This window comes from Vicugna pacos, chromosome 3 (assembly GCF_048564905.1).
Source record: "Vicugna pacos chromosome 3, VicPac4, whole genome shotgun sequence".
Classification (NCBI taxonomy): Eukaryota; Metazoa; Chordata; class Mammalia; order Artiodactyla; family Camelidae; genus Vicugna; species Vicugna pacos.
Window position 1 is genome coordinate 29344549 of NC_132989.1, and position 17889 is coordinate 29362437.

At 38.1% G+C, this 17889-nt stretch overlaps 1 protein-coding gene across 4 annotated transcripts in view; it reads left to right on the forward strand.

The window, feature by feature from the left end:
* Positions 1-14260, forward strand: part of MEIKIN (meiotic kinetochore factor) — an 84378-nt gene extending 70118 nt beyond the window's left edge. For 2 of the 4 annotated variants that reach the window (XM_072957452.1, XM_072957449.1), the window contains 2 exons: positions 4995-5118; positions 13828-14260. In XM_072957452.1, coding sequence (XP_072813553.1) covers positions 4995-5118; positions 13828-13859 — 156 coding nt within the window. In that variant the 3' untranslated portion in view covers positions 13860-14260. Of the gene's footprint in view, positions 1-4994; positions 5119-7215; positions 7335-9614; positions 9687-13827 lie in introns of those variants that run through there. The other 2 variants (XR_012069572.1, XR_012069578.1) reach the window with 2 other exon arrangements.
* Positions 14261-17889: the final 3629 nt, after the last annotated feature.

The window sequence follows — 17889 nt, forward strand, 5'->3', positions numbered from 1 at the left end:
TTGGTTGTTTCGGTCTTCTGCCCATTTTTGGATTGGGTTTTTTTTTTTAATATTAAGTTGTATGAGCTGTTTATATATTCTAGAAGTTAAGCCCTTGTCAGTCTCATCTTTTGCAAATATTTTCTCCCATTCCGTAGGTTGTCTTTTTGTTTTGCTATGGTTTACTTTGCTGTGCAAAAGCTTGTAAGTTGAATTAGGTCCCATATGTTTATTTTTGCCTTTAGTTCTGTTGCCTGGGTAGACTGTCTTAGGAGAACATTGCTAAGATTTGTGTCAGATAATGTTTTGCCTATGTTTTCTTTTAAGAGGTTTATAATGTCTTGTCTAATGTTTAAGTCTGTAAGCCATTTTGAGTTTATTTTTGTGTATGGTATGAGGAGGTATTCTAACTTCATTGATTTACATGCATCTGTCCAGTTTTCCCAATACCGTTTGCTGAAGAGGCTATCTTTACTCCATTGTATATTCTTGCCTCCTTTGTTGAAGATGAATTGACCAAAATTCTGTGGGTTTATTTAGGGGCTCTCTATTCTGTTCCATTGATGGTTATGTCTCTTTTTGTACCAAAAACCATGCTGTTTGGATTACTGTAGCTCTGTAGTATTGTCTGAAGTCTGGGAAGGTTATTCCTCCAGCTTCATTCTTTTTCTTCAGTATTGCTTTGGAAATTCTGGGTCTTTAGTGATTCCCTGTTGCAAGTTTTTAGATTTGTGGTTACCATAGATATAATATTGACCCATAATTATATCTGTGGGTTTTAAACTTGTAGTCATGTAAGTTCAAACACATTCTAAAAGATCTACATTTTAAATTCCCCCCAAAATATGTTTTTGATGCCATATTTTACATCTTCATGTTAATAGTTAATATAGTTGCTTTTATAATTTTTTGTTTTTTAATCTACATACTGGCTTATTTAAGTAATCTTTTGTTTTATTATATACCTTTGTTTCTTAGTGGGATTTTCTCTCTCCTCTAGATTCTTACTTCTTTTCCACTCACAGACCTTTGAAAATTTCTTTCAGGATAGGTTTAAACCTGTATTGATGAATTCTTTTAGTTTTTGCTGGTCTGAGAAGTTTTTTATCTCTCCTTCTATTTTAAGTGATAATCTTACTGGGCAGAATATCCTCACTTGCAGGTTTTTCCCTTTCAGCACTTTGAATATATCATGTTGCTCCCTTCTGGTCTACAAAGTTTCTGCAGAGAGATCAGCTGATAGCCTTGTGGGGATTCCCTTGTAGATGACCCTTTGTTTTTCTTTTGCTGCCTTTGGACTTCTCTCTTTAACTTTTGCCTTTTTAGCAGAATTTTTCTTGGTATGGGTCTGTTTGGGACCTTCTGTGCTTCTTGTACCTGGCAGTCTGTTGCCTTCTTAGGTTTGTGAAGTTTTCAACCTTAATTTTGTCAAATACTTTTTTAGTCTCCATCTTTCTCTCTTCTTCTGGAACCCTTAAAATGTGAATGTTGTTGTGCTTAATGTTATCCCATAGATCTTGTAGATAGTTTTTTAAAATTTGTCTTTTTTTTCCTCCTGTTCCAATTGGTTGATATCCAGTATTCTATCTTCCAGATCAGTTACATGTTTTTCTGTATCACTTAGTCTGCTATTTATTCTTTCTAGTGTGTTTTTTATTTCACTTGTTGAATTCTTCATTTCTTATGGTGTCTTTTTTATATTTTGTTTCCTTGTTAGAATGGTCAGTGTTTAGATCAATTATTTTCCCTAGTTCAGTTAACATTTTTATTACCAATGTTTTGATTTCTTTATCTGGTAAATTGCTTATTTCTGTTTTGTTATTTATTTTTTCAGGATTTTTTTCTTGCTCTTTCAGTTGAGAACAGTTCCACTGCCTTTTCATTTTAATTAATTTCTCTGCCTCTATGAATTTAAGAGCAACAGTTGCCTATTGTGGTCTTGAAGGAATGTCCTTATGTGAGAGTTTCCTTTTGTAGACTGTGTTCAACGCCTTTGGTGGGAGGGCTGGATTAGATGTGGATGCCAATCATGTCTTTCTCAGGATGTGTTGGCAGCTATCAGCTTGGAAGGGGGTGGAGTTGGAAATGGAGGAGCTAGGACTTGTGCAGACTGTTAGGGAGGACTTCCTCTCTGCTGAGTGGCCATCACCACCCTCTCAGGGGTGGGAGTTGATTCCAGGTTGCTGGAGTGGAAGCCCTGAGGGTTGGATTCACACTGACTCTGTTCCCTTTAAGTGTGTATTTTTCCTTCTCCACACACTGGGTCCCATGACCCAAAGGAGGGGAGTGCTGAAGCAAGTGGAGCTTGGGTGCCTGCAGAGGTCTCATGTTCTGCCTGTGTAGGTTGCTTCTTTTCCCCAGTCATGGCCACCCTAGATTAAATGCCATGGTATATCATGGAGTGAGTGGGGCCAGAGTGTTTACTTGGCTTGGGCTGGGGTGCACAGTGAGGCAGTTGCAGGAAACTCAGTGGCTGTGTTGTGTCAGAAGTCTGGGTTACTTCTGGGTTGCTGCTTGAGTAAGTGCTAATAGTGGCTACCACTGCCCCACCTGGGCTCTGCCCCAGGATTGGGTCACCTCTGCATTCCAAGGTCGAGTCTTTTCCCTCTGCCCTGGACACCCTAGATCCAGTGCCATACTGTGGTGTGGACTGGGTAGGGCTGGGCATTCACTTGACTCAGCCTGGGCAACTAGGACAGACCTCTGTCTTTCCTGCATGGGGGCAAGCCAGCACCTGCATGCTCCTCATGAGTGGAGTCCAGGCTTTTTCAATTTTTCTATCTCTCCCACTGGTTCTTCAACCAGCCAAGGGGCTTGTCTCTTACGCATAGGACCCCAGTATTGCAGTGCCCAGTCTGTAGCTCAACCTGCTCACTCCTCAGAGCAGTGTCCACCCTTGCAATCTCCCTTTTCCTCTTGAGTCCACTCACAGGGGCACCTGTCCTAACCCGATCACTTTTTTTCCTGATCCTACCTGATTACATGTATATCTTTCTTACAGTTTTGTTTATACAGGAATACTTCTGCCAGTTTCCAGTTAGTTTTCAATGAGAATTGTTCCACGTGTAGATGTATTTTTGATGTTCATGGGGGAAGGTGAGCTCTACATCCTCTTACTCCACCATCTTGGTGTCTGTGTATGCTGATTTTAATCTATATCTTTTTGATATAGTAAACCATAACTATAAGTATAACGGCTTTTCTGAGTCCTGTGAATCCTTCTAGCAAATATTTGAGCCTAAGGGTGGTCTTGGGAACTGATACATCTTTTATTTCTGGCTTCTTTTAAGTTCTCCTTATCTTGGATATACTATAATTTCACTGGAATTTGTACATAAATGGGTTAATATTTTTGTTTGCTGTTCTTTTAAAATTCTAATTTCACTTAATATATTAGACTTCCTGAGTTTGTGGACCTGTGTCTCACATCAATTTGGGAAATTTTTCACTATTATCCATTTTATTCTGTCACAAATGATAATTGGTATGTATTAGGCCTCCAGTAGTAAATGTTCCCATCCTACACATCTTTCAACCTCTCTTTAATAATTTTCATTTATTTACTGTATTCTAGATAATTTCTTCAGTGAGTCTCTCTTCAGCTGGACTTACTCTGCTGCTTAAGCCTTCCATTAATTTTTTTATTTCAACAGTTTTTTCATTTCAAGAAATTCTAGTTGTTTATCTTTCAAATCTCCTCTTATTCCTGATAGTTTCAGTTGCTTGCTCATTAATGAAATTTCAGTTGTTAATTCTTTAATCATTTTGTGCTGAATTTTAAAATTCTAATATCTGATGTTTTGGGTGCTTAAATCCATTGTTCATTCCTGTACAGTCTTACATAAGGTAGCTTGATTGCTCATCAGTTTGGTACTTTCTTTTTTGTTGTTATAATGAAATTATAGGAGGATATGAAATATGTTTTGTCCATCATTTCTGCTTGGAACTCTTCTGAGCTGAATCTTGAAGACCTCTGACACTGACATTGACTCTTATCATTTATTTTGTTGCCCTTATTTGATGAGAATCTTATGGACCTAAGTTGGGGATTTCATCTTCCTAACAGAATTTGTACCTGTTTTTACTGCAACAGGTGTAGCTAGGGTTAAGTGTCAACCTGGGACCACTTTGTCCCCCTTTAGGGATTGTGATTTAGTGCCAGAATCTCAGATTCAGCATTCCCGTCTTCCTGCTGGCCTTCTTACAGTGTTCTTATCTGATCCAGTCACTTTGTGCAGGGGCATGGAATACATTGGTTGGCTAGGCTGATTCAGAAGTATTCTCAGCTCCTCCTGATCCATAAGGAAGGGGTGGTGAACAGGCTGGTAGAATGAGTAGGTTCTCCCCAGAAAACTCTGGCACTTTTCAGTACCAGAAGGATGAAAATGAATGCTGGGCAGGAAAATTGCTGATGTCCACCTCAGAAGATGATGTGAATTTTACATTAGAAGATATTTCTGTATAATCTTTATTTAAAATAGGAGGAGCTCTTAATGAATATGTGTCTATTTCTGAGTTCCAAGGAAGAAGATATTTCACATCTGAAACATATGGTATTTTTTTATTCCAGAGACGGTCTGCTTGATGGGATATTGTCAAAATTAACTTAGTTGGGAAATTACATAAATCTAGTGTTTGACTCTGAATTAAATTTAAATATGTTTTAATTCAGTAAATCCTGTAAACTTTCTCTCCCACTTTGGAATGATTGATTTTCAACTATATCATTACTTTCTCTCTGTTTTGCAATAAGTTACCCAACTTCTCTGAACCTAAGTTTTCTTGTTTTTCAAGTGGGGATAATATAATCTGCTTTGCCTGGTTCTTGTGAGTATTAAATAAGCAAATGTTTTAAAACCAATTAGTGTCTAGAGTAGAATAAGCATTTCATAAATGCTTTTTATTGTTAATGTTTGTGAAAATACAGATATTGAGACCATTTGCTTTTGAAATAAAACAATGTACAGATATTGTACCTGGAAAAATTAGGCAATATCTGTCTTTGTCTTTTTTAGGTTCCTTCAGATACATCAGAAATATGTTGTATAATTAAAGCGTCACCAGGAACTAGACAATTGGAAACTAAAGGTGTCATTGTAAAGAAGCACAAATACTCTCCTCCTAAAGATACTCCTCCAGGTACTGTAGTGTGAATGCAGAGCCTAATTTTTGGAAGATACGAAACATTTTTTAATGGTTAATTTATTATGTACACAAGAAGTTCAGTTATAAATTGTATTCTGAAAGTTCTTGCACAAAGTAGAAATGGTAAAGTTATAAAGAAGCTTGGTCCATTTTCAGAACCTGAGTAACATAATTTTTTGAAAGTCACATACATCATCTTTTCTAAAATTAGCTTATACCATTGATTTAAAGTGTAATTATAACTTCTTTATTTCTCACTGTTACTTTATGATAACAGGATGTATACAGTATCATCATTTTATATATTAGGAATCTGAGACTTAAAGTAGTATGCACTTTGTCCAAAATCATACTGCTACCAAGTGGTAGAGAGGAGTTGAATATTTGAAGGCTTCCAAATTTCATGTTTAGGTTTTTCCGTACTTCCCTCACTGCATATCAGACAGAATGTCTAATCACTTGATAGGGCTTAGGAATCTTTCATAAGTAAGCAGGCAGTGAAGCAATTAAATCTTAATAGATTATATATAACTTCAATTCAACTAGGCTGCCTACTCTTGATTCTTGTCCCCATTTCCTCCACGGAACCTGCCCTGTGTTCCTTAAGTCTGAAGAGCTTTTTTTCTTTTTTTCTAAGTTCCTTGACTACTTAATTCAATGACACTCATTTGACACTTAATAATATACTACTACGTTACATAATTTACAATGCTGACTTTTCATATTCTTTAGGTTATGAAGTTTTAAAGGAAAGGACAGAAATCACATAATAGACTTCTTTCTATCTCTATCTCTGATAACTTTAGTGTATTGGTAGGGAATAGTAGATGCCGTATCAGTCAAGGTCCTAACAGAACTAATAGGATATATATAGAAACATATGTGTATATGTATATAAAGAGATTATTTCAGGGAGTTGGCTTATGCAATTGTAGGGTCTGGCTGAAAACTGTAGGGCTAGCTGGAAACTCTTGGGCAGGAGCTGGTGATATAGTCAGTCCTTAGGAGGAATTTTTCTTCTTAAGAGAAACCTCAGTTTTACTCTTAAGGTCTTTCCTGATTGGATGAAGCCTACCCACATTATCCACAATTATCTCCTTTACTGAAAATTAGTTATTACAAATGTTAACTGTATTTACAAAGTACCTTCATAGCAACACCAAAATTAGTATTTAATTTAATTGAGTAGTGTTGCCTAGTTAAGATGACGCATACAACTAACCATCACGGTCCAGTCCATGTCAACTGTGCATTCATACACATCTCCTTAAACCATATTTAATTTCCAAATAAAGATAATAACAAAGTCATACTTCTGTCTAACATAGTACAACTGCCCTACCTAAAACCAAAAATGTACTGACTCCTTCTCCAGAAGAGGATGCGGTCCTTGGGTGATGTTTGTTCTTCTCATCAGTGTCTTGTAACTCAAGTAGGACGATAAAAAGTAAATGGTGATTGATACAACTTATGTAGATGATAAGGATATGAGAGATGGAAGAAAACAAAGACATTTGCTTAACTAGTCATGTGATCATAACTGGTATTTATAAGTACCTTCCTTCACTATCCATTCCATATTATCTCTGCCCTCAGCAAGTACCTCAGCTGGTTGTAGTTCTTTAAATGGCTGGGTGACACAACCCTCATTTCTGAAAGGTCTGCAGTATTAGCAGTTCTTCTTAGATGGGGTTGTTTTAGTTTTCCATTGACCTTAACCATAGAGCATGGTAATACTAAGAGATGGTCTAAAGGATCTCCTGTATTCCAGGCATAGTCTTCCTTGCCTCCCTTGGGGAGTAGTAGTTCAGATTCTTCTTGATAGTCAGTATCAATCACCCCAGTCAGGTGGCAGTCTTAATTTTCAGTTCAGTTGAATCATTGTGACTTCTGGTGGAAGTATTCTTCCCTTTGGAACTAAGACCTCCAGGCCTGCAGAGCATAAAGTCATGGTAACAGGAAGCAGAATTTTTGCTAGTGGGTCACAGGTGGTAGTGCTGAGTGATCTCACTTTCATTTCTACCTCTTGATTCTGGGCCTGTGACTCCTGGCTATGGGAGAAACAGTACCATATATTGGGTGCTGATTCAGAGCAAACATAACCTTCTGGAGAACCTTTCCTCAGCCCTGCAAGATATTGTCACCTAGCTGGTGCTGTAACTGAGTCTTCAAAAGGCTATTCAACCATTCTGTGAAGTCAGCTGCTTCAGGTAAGACCAGTGGATTCCATGTGCTTGGCTCACTGCCAAACTTCTTTTGCTGCGAAGTGAGTTTTTTGATCAGAAACAGTGCTGTGGGATACCATAATGGTGGATAAGGCATTCTGTAAGTCCTTGGATGGTGATTTTGGCAGAAGCATTGTGTGCAGGGAAGGCAAATCCATATCCAGAGTATCTGTTCTAGTAAGAATAAAATGTTGTCCCATCCATGATGGAAATGGTCCAGTGTAATCAACCTATTTCCACCAGGTAGCTGGCTTATCACTCCAGGGAGTGGTGCCATATTGGAGATGAGGCATTGGTTTCTGCTGCTGACGGATTGAGTAGTCAGCAGTGGCTGTAGCCAGATTGACTTTGGTGCATGGAAGTCTGTTTTGCTGAGGCCATGCATAAGCTCCATCCCTGCCACCACGGCCACTTTGTTCATTGGCTTACTGGGTGATGACAAGGGTGGCTGGGGGAAAAGGCTAACTAGTATCCACAAAATAGGTAATCTTACCCACTTGATTATTAAAATTCTCCTCTACTTATATCACAGTTTGTGAGCATTCACATGGGACACAGATTTTTGTCTCTTTTTTTTGCCCCCACAGAGAGTTCTATCTATATGCCTCTTCCCAAATCTCCTTGTTATCAACTTTCAAATCATGTCCCTTCCAAGTTTCTGACAATCTAGCAAAACTGTTGGTCACAGTCCATGAATCAATATATTATCATACATCTGGCCATTTCTCCTTCCAACAAAGTGAACAACCAGCTGCATTGCTTAAAGTTCTATCCACTTGGAGGATATCCCTTCACTTTCCTTCAGGGATGTCCCAGAAAGGAGCTTAGGTGCTATAGCTCTCCACTTCCAGGTTTTGCTTGCATACCATGCAGAACCATCTGTAAACCAAGCCTGAGCTTTCTTTTCCTCAATCACCTGACTGTAGAGAACTCCCCATGATGCCATTAGTGCAGGCAGGGAGAAAGAAGGTAGTGTAGAAGGAGTAGGGCCATGGGCATTTGGACCACTTCCTCATATAGCTTACTTGTGCCTTCAGGACATGTTGAGCCCATTCTCATGTATACCATTTCCATTTGATAACATAGTACTGTTCTTCACAGCCAAATTTATGGTTTGGTGCATTAGACAGCACACAATTCATGATGGGTGGGCAGCTCAGCTCTCATTGTAACTTGGTGGCCCATAGTCAAGTATTCAGACTCTACTAAGACCCAGTAGCAGGCCAAAAGCTGTTTCTCAAATAGAGTGATTACCCACAGAGGATGGCAGGGCTTTGCTCCACAATCCTAAGGGTATAGACTGCAGTTCATCTACAGGCTCCAAACAGCATCTCTTTCTGCCACTACCACTTCAGGCACCATTGGATCTGTTGGATCATATGGTAGAAGTGGCAGGGTATCTTGCACAGTAGCCTAGACCTTTTGCAGAGCCTTCTTTTTTGTTCTAAGACTCGCTCAAAACTGGCAGCTTTTGGGTCACTTAGTAACAGGTCTTGAGTAGTACACTCAAATAAGGAATATATTGACTCCAAAATCTTAAAAGGCCCACTAGGTATTGTGCCTCTTTTTGGCTGTAGGTGGAGCAAGATGCAACAACTTACTCTTTATCTTATGAGGCATATCTCTTATATCACTGAACTAGAAATTTCAATGAGATGGAAAGACACCCAGCAATTCCATTTCCCTGAACCCTAGAGACCCAGCAATTCCACTTCCAGGAATATATCCACTGAATGTGTACATATGTTCATCATAAGATATATACTAGAATATTCATGTCAGCACTGTTGATAATAGCTTCAAATTGGAAACTATCCAAATGCCCATCAACAGTACAATGGATAAATATACTGTGGCATAAATAAACTGTGGTATACTTCATTAGAGTGCTATATGACAGTGAGAATCAACAATGTAGAGTTACATGCAACAGTATTGATGAATCCCACATAAGGAGCCAGACACAATAGGGTACATTTAATTTTACTTATATTTAGTACAAAACTGGGCAAAACTAAACTATGGTGGAAATTACCATAGTGGATGTTCTTGTTGGGGAGCGGGTCTTAACTGGAAAGGGTTATAAGAAGGAATTCTAGGGTACTGGTAGTGTTCTGTTTCATTATCTGGATGATGGCTAAATGGTATGTTAAGTTTCCGAAGACCCAACAATTTGTATAGTGCAGATATGTGTACTTTTCTGTGTATGCTATACTTCAGTAAAAAGATAAAAATAAAGCAACTTCTCGTAATTTGATCTTTGAGCTGCCCATGATGAATTGTGCGTTGTCTGATGTGCCAAGCCATAAATTTGGCTGTGAAGAGCAGCACTCTGTTATCAAATGGAAAGAGCATATATGAGATTGGGCTCAAGGATGCCTGTCATCCTAGTGTATGACATCAGGTAATGTCACAACCCTGGATTTAAGTATGTCACAAATCAAAACTAAATTGTATCTAGGATGTTCTTTTGAGTATTCAGACCAAAATTTTTGTTTAATGGACAGAGAGGCTCCCTGATGCAAGTTGAACCAGTTGTGCCACCTCCTGGTTTCTGTCTAGGTTCTCATCTCATATAGCAGCTTCCTTACTTAATTCCCTTTCAACCTCTGGGCACTTGTCTGTGTCTTTCCTGTAGTAAAAATAGCAAGTCCCCAAGCTAACTATGAGTATGTTATTTTAAACATGCAGCAGCCTATTTTTAGCCCTGGCATTTAACTGTTTAGCTAGTTTGGCAGTAATCTAATCAGGACTACGGGGTGAGGCTCACTTTTGACAGTCTAGGACCCCTGTTCCTTGTGCTGCTTGTTCATTAATAATTGGCACTATGCTGATTAAAGAAGAAAAATTTGTGAAAGTAAACCATGAGAAGAGTCCAAAAGAGATGTGATAGAGAAGGTGCTATGGGTAAGTAGAGGTCTGAGAGTGGTAACAGACAACTGGATGGAAGAGGCCTTAGAAAACATCCAGTCCAAGGCTTGTCATGGTGTGGTCTTCTGACCACCTGTACCAGAATCACTGCAGACCTGGTAAATTACAATCTCTCAAGGTATGGCACAGGAATCTACATTTGATGAGCTTTCAAAGTGGTCCCAGTAAGCACTAAAATTTGAGAACGATATAATAATCTAGTCTATTTTGCTCATTTTACATATAATAAAAATGACCTGGCCATATTGATAAGTGACTTGCTCAAGTTTACATAGCTAATTACTGGAAGAATCAGAACTAGAACTTAGCTTTTCTGATTTTCATTAAATTTGACTGGGTAGCTGTCAAATAAATAGAGAATGTGGGATAGAGTAGATGGGGCTCTGAGTTTCCCAGCTTATCTAGATAGAGCAGTTTTGCTCCTCTTTGCTTTTACACACTGGGCTTGCTTTTATATTCTACTTAAAGAGACAATTTTTTTTTGTCAAGAGGAAGTTTGGACAATTATTGCTTTGTACTTCTTATAGTTATAGCAATGGATGTCTAATTTATTGGTACTTTAATTGATCCAGCAAGCATGCGTAAGGCACTGCAGTTTTAGCTAGGGATATGAGTACAGCCTTTGCCCTCTGGGGCTTACACATTAGTGATGAGGTAGATCTCACAGTCTTCTCTATAAGGTGATAAGTTAGTAGTGGAGCAAAGCACTTGCAGGAGCCCAGAAGAGGATACTTTTAACTTCAAAGTGTCAAGGATAACTTCCAAGCTTACAGTACTTTCTGGAAAAATCAGAGAAAATCTGTAGCTATCTGTATAGTAAGATTTTGAGGTTTCTATTTTATTTTCATCTCCAGAAGGGATGATAGTGTGTTACAGATTCCTATCTTAATCTCATAGAGTAACAGCTTTTACCTAGGTAGATAGATATATCTTTAATGGCAGTTTGAGTTTTTAGATAATAATGGCAGACAGAAGTATCACACAGAAATACGACAAATGAGATGGAAAAAGATTTGAGTATCCAAGGGATGGTAGTCCTTTATCCTTCTACTTTAATCACTTAAGAGTAGAACATCCCTAAGTTCATATCCTAGCTCTGTTAATAAGAGTACATTCCTTAAATGGCCTGAATTTTAGCCTTCTATCTGTAAAATGGGCATAATAATTACTTACCTCACAGAATTACTTCAAGGGCTAGAGATAATGTACATAAAATGTCTGACATAGAATAATCACTCATTATGCAATAATTATTATTTGCCTCAATAGGTTAATTCCTCAGGTCTAACTCACTAAATTTCCCTTTGAAAACTACACCTGTGGTTTTATTTAATTGTAAAAAGTCTAAAATATATTGTGTGGTTATTGTATATAATCATAAATTTGGTTATGCCATCTCATGTACATAGTATAAGCAGGTAAGTGTGTGTGGTCTTTGACACAGACACATTGGTCCAGTATAAATACAGAGATGAAGTATGCCAGCCAGTTCCTCAGGGGAAAAGAAATCAGACTAGTTTGACATATAGAGACCTTTTAAGTGTGTTTATTTGGTGTCATGTGGCTATAGAATAAAAAGATGAAGTTCTGTAGCTGATTGGTTCATTCATTCAGCAAACATTGACTGAGTCTGCATATCATGTGCTAGATGCAGTTGATTGCTGGTAATATTGTAGAGAAATACATAGCTGTCTTTATGAAGTTTGTAATCTCATGGAGGAAGTCCAGTGGAGGTATAGGTGCTTTTGTAGTGCTATATGTGGGATCCTTTGGGAAATATAGGGAAAGTGGGAAATTCTCTGGAGGATGATCTGAAGCCCTCGGGGACATCCTGGGTATAGGCCTTCTAGGCAGAGGAACCAGCATAAATAAAGGCACACAAGCTTAAAGTATTCCTAGGTAATTAAGGAATGAAGTAGTTATGTTCAGCTGGAGTGGAGATTGGACTCTGAAACTTAATATTTAGTAGTAATCAGGGGTCAGATCTTAGAGAGCTTCCTATGCCATACTGACTTTTGACTATATCCTGGTCAAACTGCTTTTTAGTTAGATCATTCCAGCTAGAAGTGTGGAGTAACTTGGAAAGAAGTGAGCCTGAAAGAAGACAGATTAGGTGGGAGTTTTGCAAGAGTTCTGATGAACAAAGCTGAGAAAATAAGGATTTTAGCTATTGTATCTCAAAGTATGGTGCTCAGACCGCATGGGGGATTTATAAATAATGCAAATTCCAGGGTCATTGCTTCAGCAATCTGATTCAGGATTTCTGGGATTTGGGAACCAGTCTAACCTAAAAATGTTTATTGGTATAATTGTCAGAGTTCAGTGACTGATTAGTTACTGGTACAGTGTAGTGAGAGAAGAGGACAGTTAGAGGATGATTTATCCGATTGTAGTATTGTAAATTTTCAGGCATGATGTGTTATGGGTGATGTCAGAAGAAAATATAGGACATGGCCCTGGATGTAAACATGATGGCTAAGGTTGGGTAGATGAGACTAGATAGTTGGGTGAGCTGATTACCACTTGGGAAGTTACTCAAACGCTGGTGTGGAGAGGATGGCTGTGGCCCAGTTTCCAGTCTTTAATAAGTGATCAGTCGTTTTCTGAGGTCATTGAAAGCAAGAATAAGGAGGAGTAGAGGGTAGAATAGTCAGTACTTCCCAAACATAATTTACTTGTGAATTGATTGTGGATCTTGTTAAAATGGAGATTTTGATTCAGTAGGTCTGGAATGGAGCCCAGGATTCTACATTTCCATCAACTCTTCAGTGACATTGAGGTTACTGGTCCATGGACTAGAGTTGAAGAGCAAAGATATTGGCCTCTGGTGTTCAAACAGCTGCACATTAGACTTTTCCTGGATATTTGAGTCCTTTGCTAAGAGGTTCTGATCTAATTAGTATGGAGTATAGCCTGGATATCAGGATTTTTAAAAGCTCAGGTAACTCTAAGGTCCAGCAAAGTTTGAGAACCATTGATATAGGCTGATTGGGCCAGGGTGTGAGGTATATCATAGTATGAAATTGGCAATGGGAATAGGTAAAGTTGGCTCCACTCTCGATCTCCTGGTACAGGGTATGAGGGGAAAGGCTCCAGAATCCTCTATTGGAAAGAACCTGGTTCAGCTACAACAAACAGCAGGAGAATGAAAAGAAAGATGGGTAGGGAAATGTGAGGGGATTCTGCCTGGGTGGTGGCTAAGGAGGACAGTGATGAGAAGTGGATCCATTACACCAGGTTACAAGGCTGAGGTTAGCGGCCTTGTGATGGTCACTGACAGCCGTTTTTGCTGGGCTTTCCACTGGAATGCTATTGAGCAGGTCTCTTTGTCTCTCCAAAGAAAAATGTGCTCAGCATGTCCAGGAAGGAGTGAGCCAACTATTCTTTTTTTTTTAAATGACCTCTGGATTTGTTTCCTAAGGCTTGATGGGGTGAAACTAGAGTTGCATGAACATTGGGTTCTCTCCCCCCAAGGACTGGTTATTAATAACTATTGGACACCTGCTTGTGATATATATGAAATAATCTATTGTTTTTTTTTCTCCAGATATTATAATAAAAACAAATGGCAGGATGTAGCAACTGTGGCTGAATTTTCACTACTTTGAAGATTTGAATGTGAAGTTAAAGCCCATGAAGCAGAATGTCTGCCTGGAATTACATGAAATTCAAAAATCAAAATTCTCTAATTATTTGTGATATATCCTGGTGTTGAAATTGTATTGAGATTCTTATAAATTACTTTTGATGAGCTGAGAAAGAATCATTCTTCTGTCTGCTTCTTAAATGTATGTATTTGTCTTATTAACAAATAGTTTATATTAGAAAACTGTTATTTCAGCTGTATATAAAGCTGAATATTAAATAGATTATTTCAGCTATTTACTAAGACCCAACAGCAGGTACTATGTAACGTCCTTTGATTGTTTTTTCCCAAGTTTATCCTTTGTATGTATTAAAAGTAGTAAAGTTGTTGATGCTTATATTGCGAGCTATTTTTAACAGAACTTAATTGAAACCACATGAGTGAGAGACCTAATTCCAGGTCTGCCTGAAAGAAACTCTATACTCAAGGTTTGCTGAAGCAGGGAATGTATAATACGTACAATCAATCATATACCAAGTATTTAATATATTATCTCATTCCCAAACAACTTTCTTTAGCTAATGCTATCTGTAGCATTTTTTTGGTAATACAGTTTGTTGTGTCATCTCAGAAATGTCCTTCCCAAAAAGCAGCAATACTATTGTCAGCACAGTGCAGTGTGTAACCGTTGGTGAGATTTTAACTCTGATGGTTTTACTAATGTTATTAGACACAAAAGTAAATAAGGCAAATTTTCAAAGCTGCTTTAATATGAAAGAAAATCACAAAATTGAAAAAGGAATTTGAGGTTACATAACCCGTGTGGTAATCATTTTAAAATAGCAGTCCTATGAAAATATTCTTGTAAATGATTTGACAAGGGCTAAGTCACTAACAAAGCTATTTGTAATTTCGGTTTCATATTTTAATCTGGAGGTGAAGTATGTGAAAGTTGTCAGGAAATGTAGAAGAGATCATTAATGATGGAGGCTAGAACCAAATTTAGACCTGAATTCTAAATCAGTAGCCAACTAAGTCAGCAAATCTTGTGGTAGTTTTAAAAGCAGAAATATGATAAGCAGAGGGGCAAGAAGAAATGAAATAGAAGGCCTATTCCCTGCCTTCAAGGAGTTTATAATCCAAAGGGGAGGAATGAGAATAAGAACAAAGTATTTGATAGTTTTAATCAGGTGTTAATTTTCTGTGAGAAAGAATAATACCTGATTCTTAGATTGGGCCTAGTAGGGCTGGAGGAAGTAAACATTTGATAGTTTCATATTGTTCATAAGAAAAATATAGCTAGCTTAGAGAGAGAAATACTTGGCCAGGCTGGTGTAATTTAGAAAGTGACAAGAGCCAGGATTTGAAGGTAAGACTATTTGAGTCCCATATTTTTATCAGCTGGAGCACAGGAAAAGGGGAGAGGGAAGGAGGAGCTGCAATTGGTGTTGTAGGCTCAGCAGTGGAGGATATAACTTCAATTATCATTAAGAGGAAGGAAAGTAGAATAAGCCTGCTTGCTTTCTGGCAGACATCAGAAGTTCAAAGAGGATTCCTGTTGGCAAATCCTAGGAGAAGGTTATACTCTTAACTTTCTGTCTGTGGGTAAGTCTCAGACATCTTTCAGTGAGCCTGCCTGGAAGACCATCAAAAAAGGAATCCATCTCTTTCTGGAGAGAGGGTCTCCATAGTTCTGATCGTGTTTGCAAAGTAGTCTGTGATCTAAAAAAAAAGTTAACAGTGGTACTGGACCCCTTTACTTCAGCATATAACTAATTAAATAACTTCATTTTTAAGCATTTAAAATTGTATTTTCAAATTACACTTCAAGATACAAAAATAATCTCAGGTCATAAGTACCCAGAAAATCCAGTTAAAAATTCGTGATGTCATTTCCATTAAAAATGTTTTTCACTGGAGTTTTTTTTTTCACTTTTCCAATGTGTAATTCATCATGTTTTGTTCAGTTATGAATAGCCTCTTTCTTTCCTATTGTGTATACAGCATATATATTTATATGAAGAGTGTGATGCCCAAACTTTCCAGGTAGACATTTTCTTCTACCTCTCCTGCTCTACTGTTGCTTTCTAACTTGGCATTTTAAAATGTTGAATCATCTTATATCTTACACGCTCCCTTGATTCCATATGTTCTTCTACCTACCCAATAATCCTTTATCTCTTTACCCCCCTGTGTTTCCTAAAAAGAGTGCTTTCTGAAAGCTTTCTCATGGATTCCTCACTCCTCAGCCCTTTCCCCTCTTTCTCCTTCTCTCCCTCAACACACATAGAGTCTGGTTTCAGCTCTGGTTCTTCACTGAACTGGTTCCCTCAAGTCTACCAGCAACCTCTTTGATGCTAATCTAATGAGTATTTTCCTGTTTTTATCTTACCCAACCTGTCCCAGCTAATGATGTTGCAGACATCTTCTTAAAAGCCTCCAGTAAGGAATGACCTCTCTGAAACATTACTCTCCAGGCTTATATCTCATCTCTAACTCTTTCTCTTCCATGTCTTCTGACGGCTCGTTTTCCTCTGTCCAGTCTTTAAATTTTGTTGTTTCTTGGAGTTCTATTCTAGGGTTTCTTCTTATGTAACACATTCTCCCTAGGTGATCTCACCTACCATTGGCTTCAGTTACCATCTCTGTACACTTGACCCCAAATCTTTGTTTCAGACTGCCATAGATAGTGGTAGTGGACATGTGTGGTGACTGTCTCTGCATCTGTCTCCCAAAAGATGTCTTTCCTTATATTCCCATGGCAGCCTGTATTTGTCACCATCATAGCATTTACCACAATATACTGTAAATGTCTTTAAATTCTATTTTTTTCTCCACTAGATTATAAAGTTCTTAAATGTAGGAACTACATCTTGTTATCATTGTATTACTCTTCCCCTCCACCTCCATCGCAATTGGATTTTGAGTTTCCAAGTCATTTAGGTGGGGTGGACCCCACCCTTAGTTCCAGGAGTGGGCCTTTAATGGTTTATGTTAATTAACAGGACCCTCCTAACTCTGGCACATTGATTAGTTCAGAAATGGGTGCAAGGCCAAAAATGATCCTATCGGATTAAATCTCAGAGCTTTTTCTGGGAATGCTGGGATACAGACTTCTCCCTTTTTCTCTTGGATTTCTATCTGAAAGAGTTTTATCTGAAAGGAAAGCTGCCGGCAGTTATCATGTGTTCACAAATGGAGGCCCTGACTGACAATGGAGTTCACGCAGAGAAATTAGAGCTGGGATGGAGAAACTGGATTCTTGATATCAATGTTGCAGTCTTTGGATTCAGCTGTGCCTAAACTGTCTTCTACTTCAGCTCTAGTTATGCGAGCTAATTTTTTTTTTTGTTTATGCTAGTTTAATTTGGGTTTTCTAGCATGTGCACCTCAGAACATCCTGACTGACGGACTCAACCAAGACCTTTCTAGAGTTCTAGGTCTTTGTAGCCAAATGCTTACTTGTCATTACTATAGGGATTCTCGTGATATCTCATACTCAACATACCCCAATCTGAATTTATCTTCCCCCCAAAGCAGTTCTTTCTCCTGTCATCTGTTTCAGTGTTAGATATCTTCATCTATCCAAGTTATTGAACCAGAAATTTGGCCATCACCGATGACTCCTCCCTTACTCTTATTTTTTCACAGGTAGTCAACATGAAGTCTTGTTGATTTTGAATCCTATATAGCTGTCAATATTTTACACACCCCTCTATTCCTTTGGCTATTCTCTGAGTTCATGCCACTACTTTCTTGCCTAGCTTAGAGTAAAAGCCTCTTTGCTAGTTTCTCAACCATTTTTCTTGTACCCTATAGTCAATTTTCCACAATGCATTCAGAGAGAGCTTTCTAAAATACTCATCTGATCATGTTTCCTGCTTAAAATCCCTCATAGCTCTCCAATGTCCTCTGGATAAAGTCTGATCTTTTAAATGTATTTTACATAGTTTTCTTACTCCTGTTCAGTTTTAACACTAGATTTTGTTGTGGGTCACTGAATTTTTATATTCTCTCTTGCCT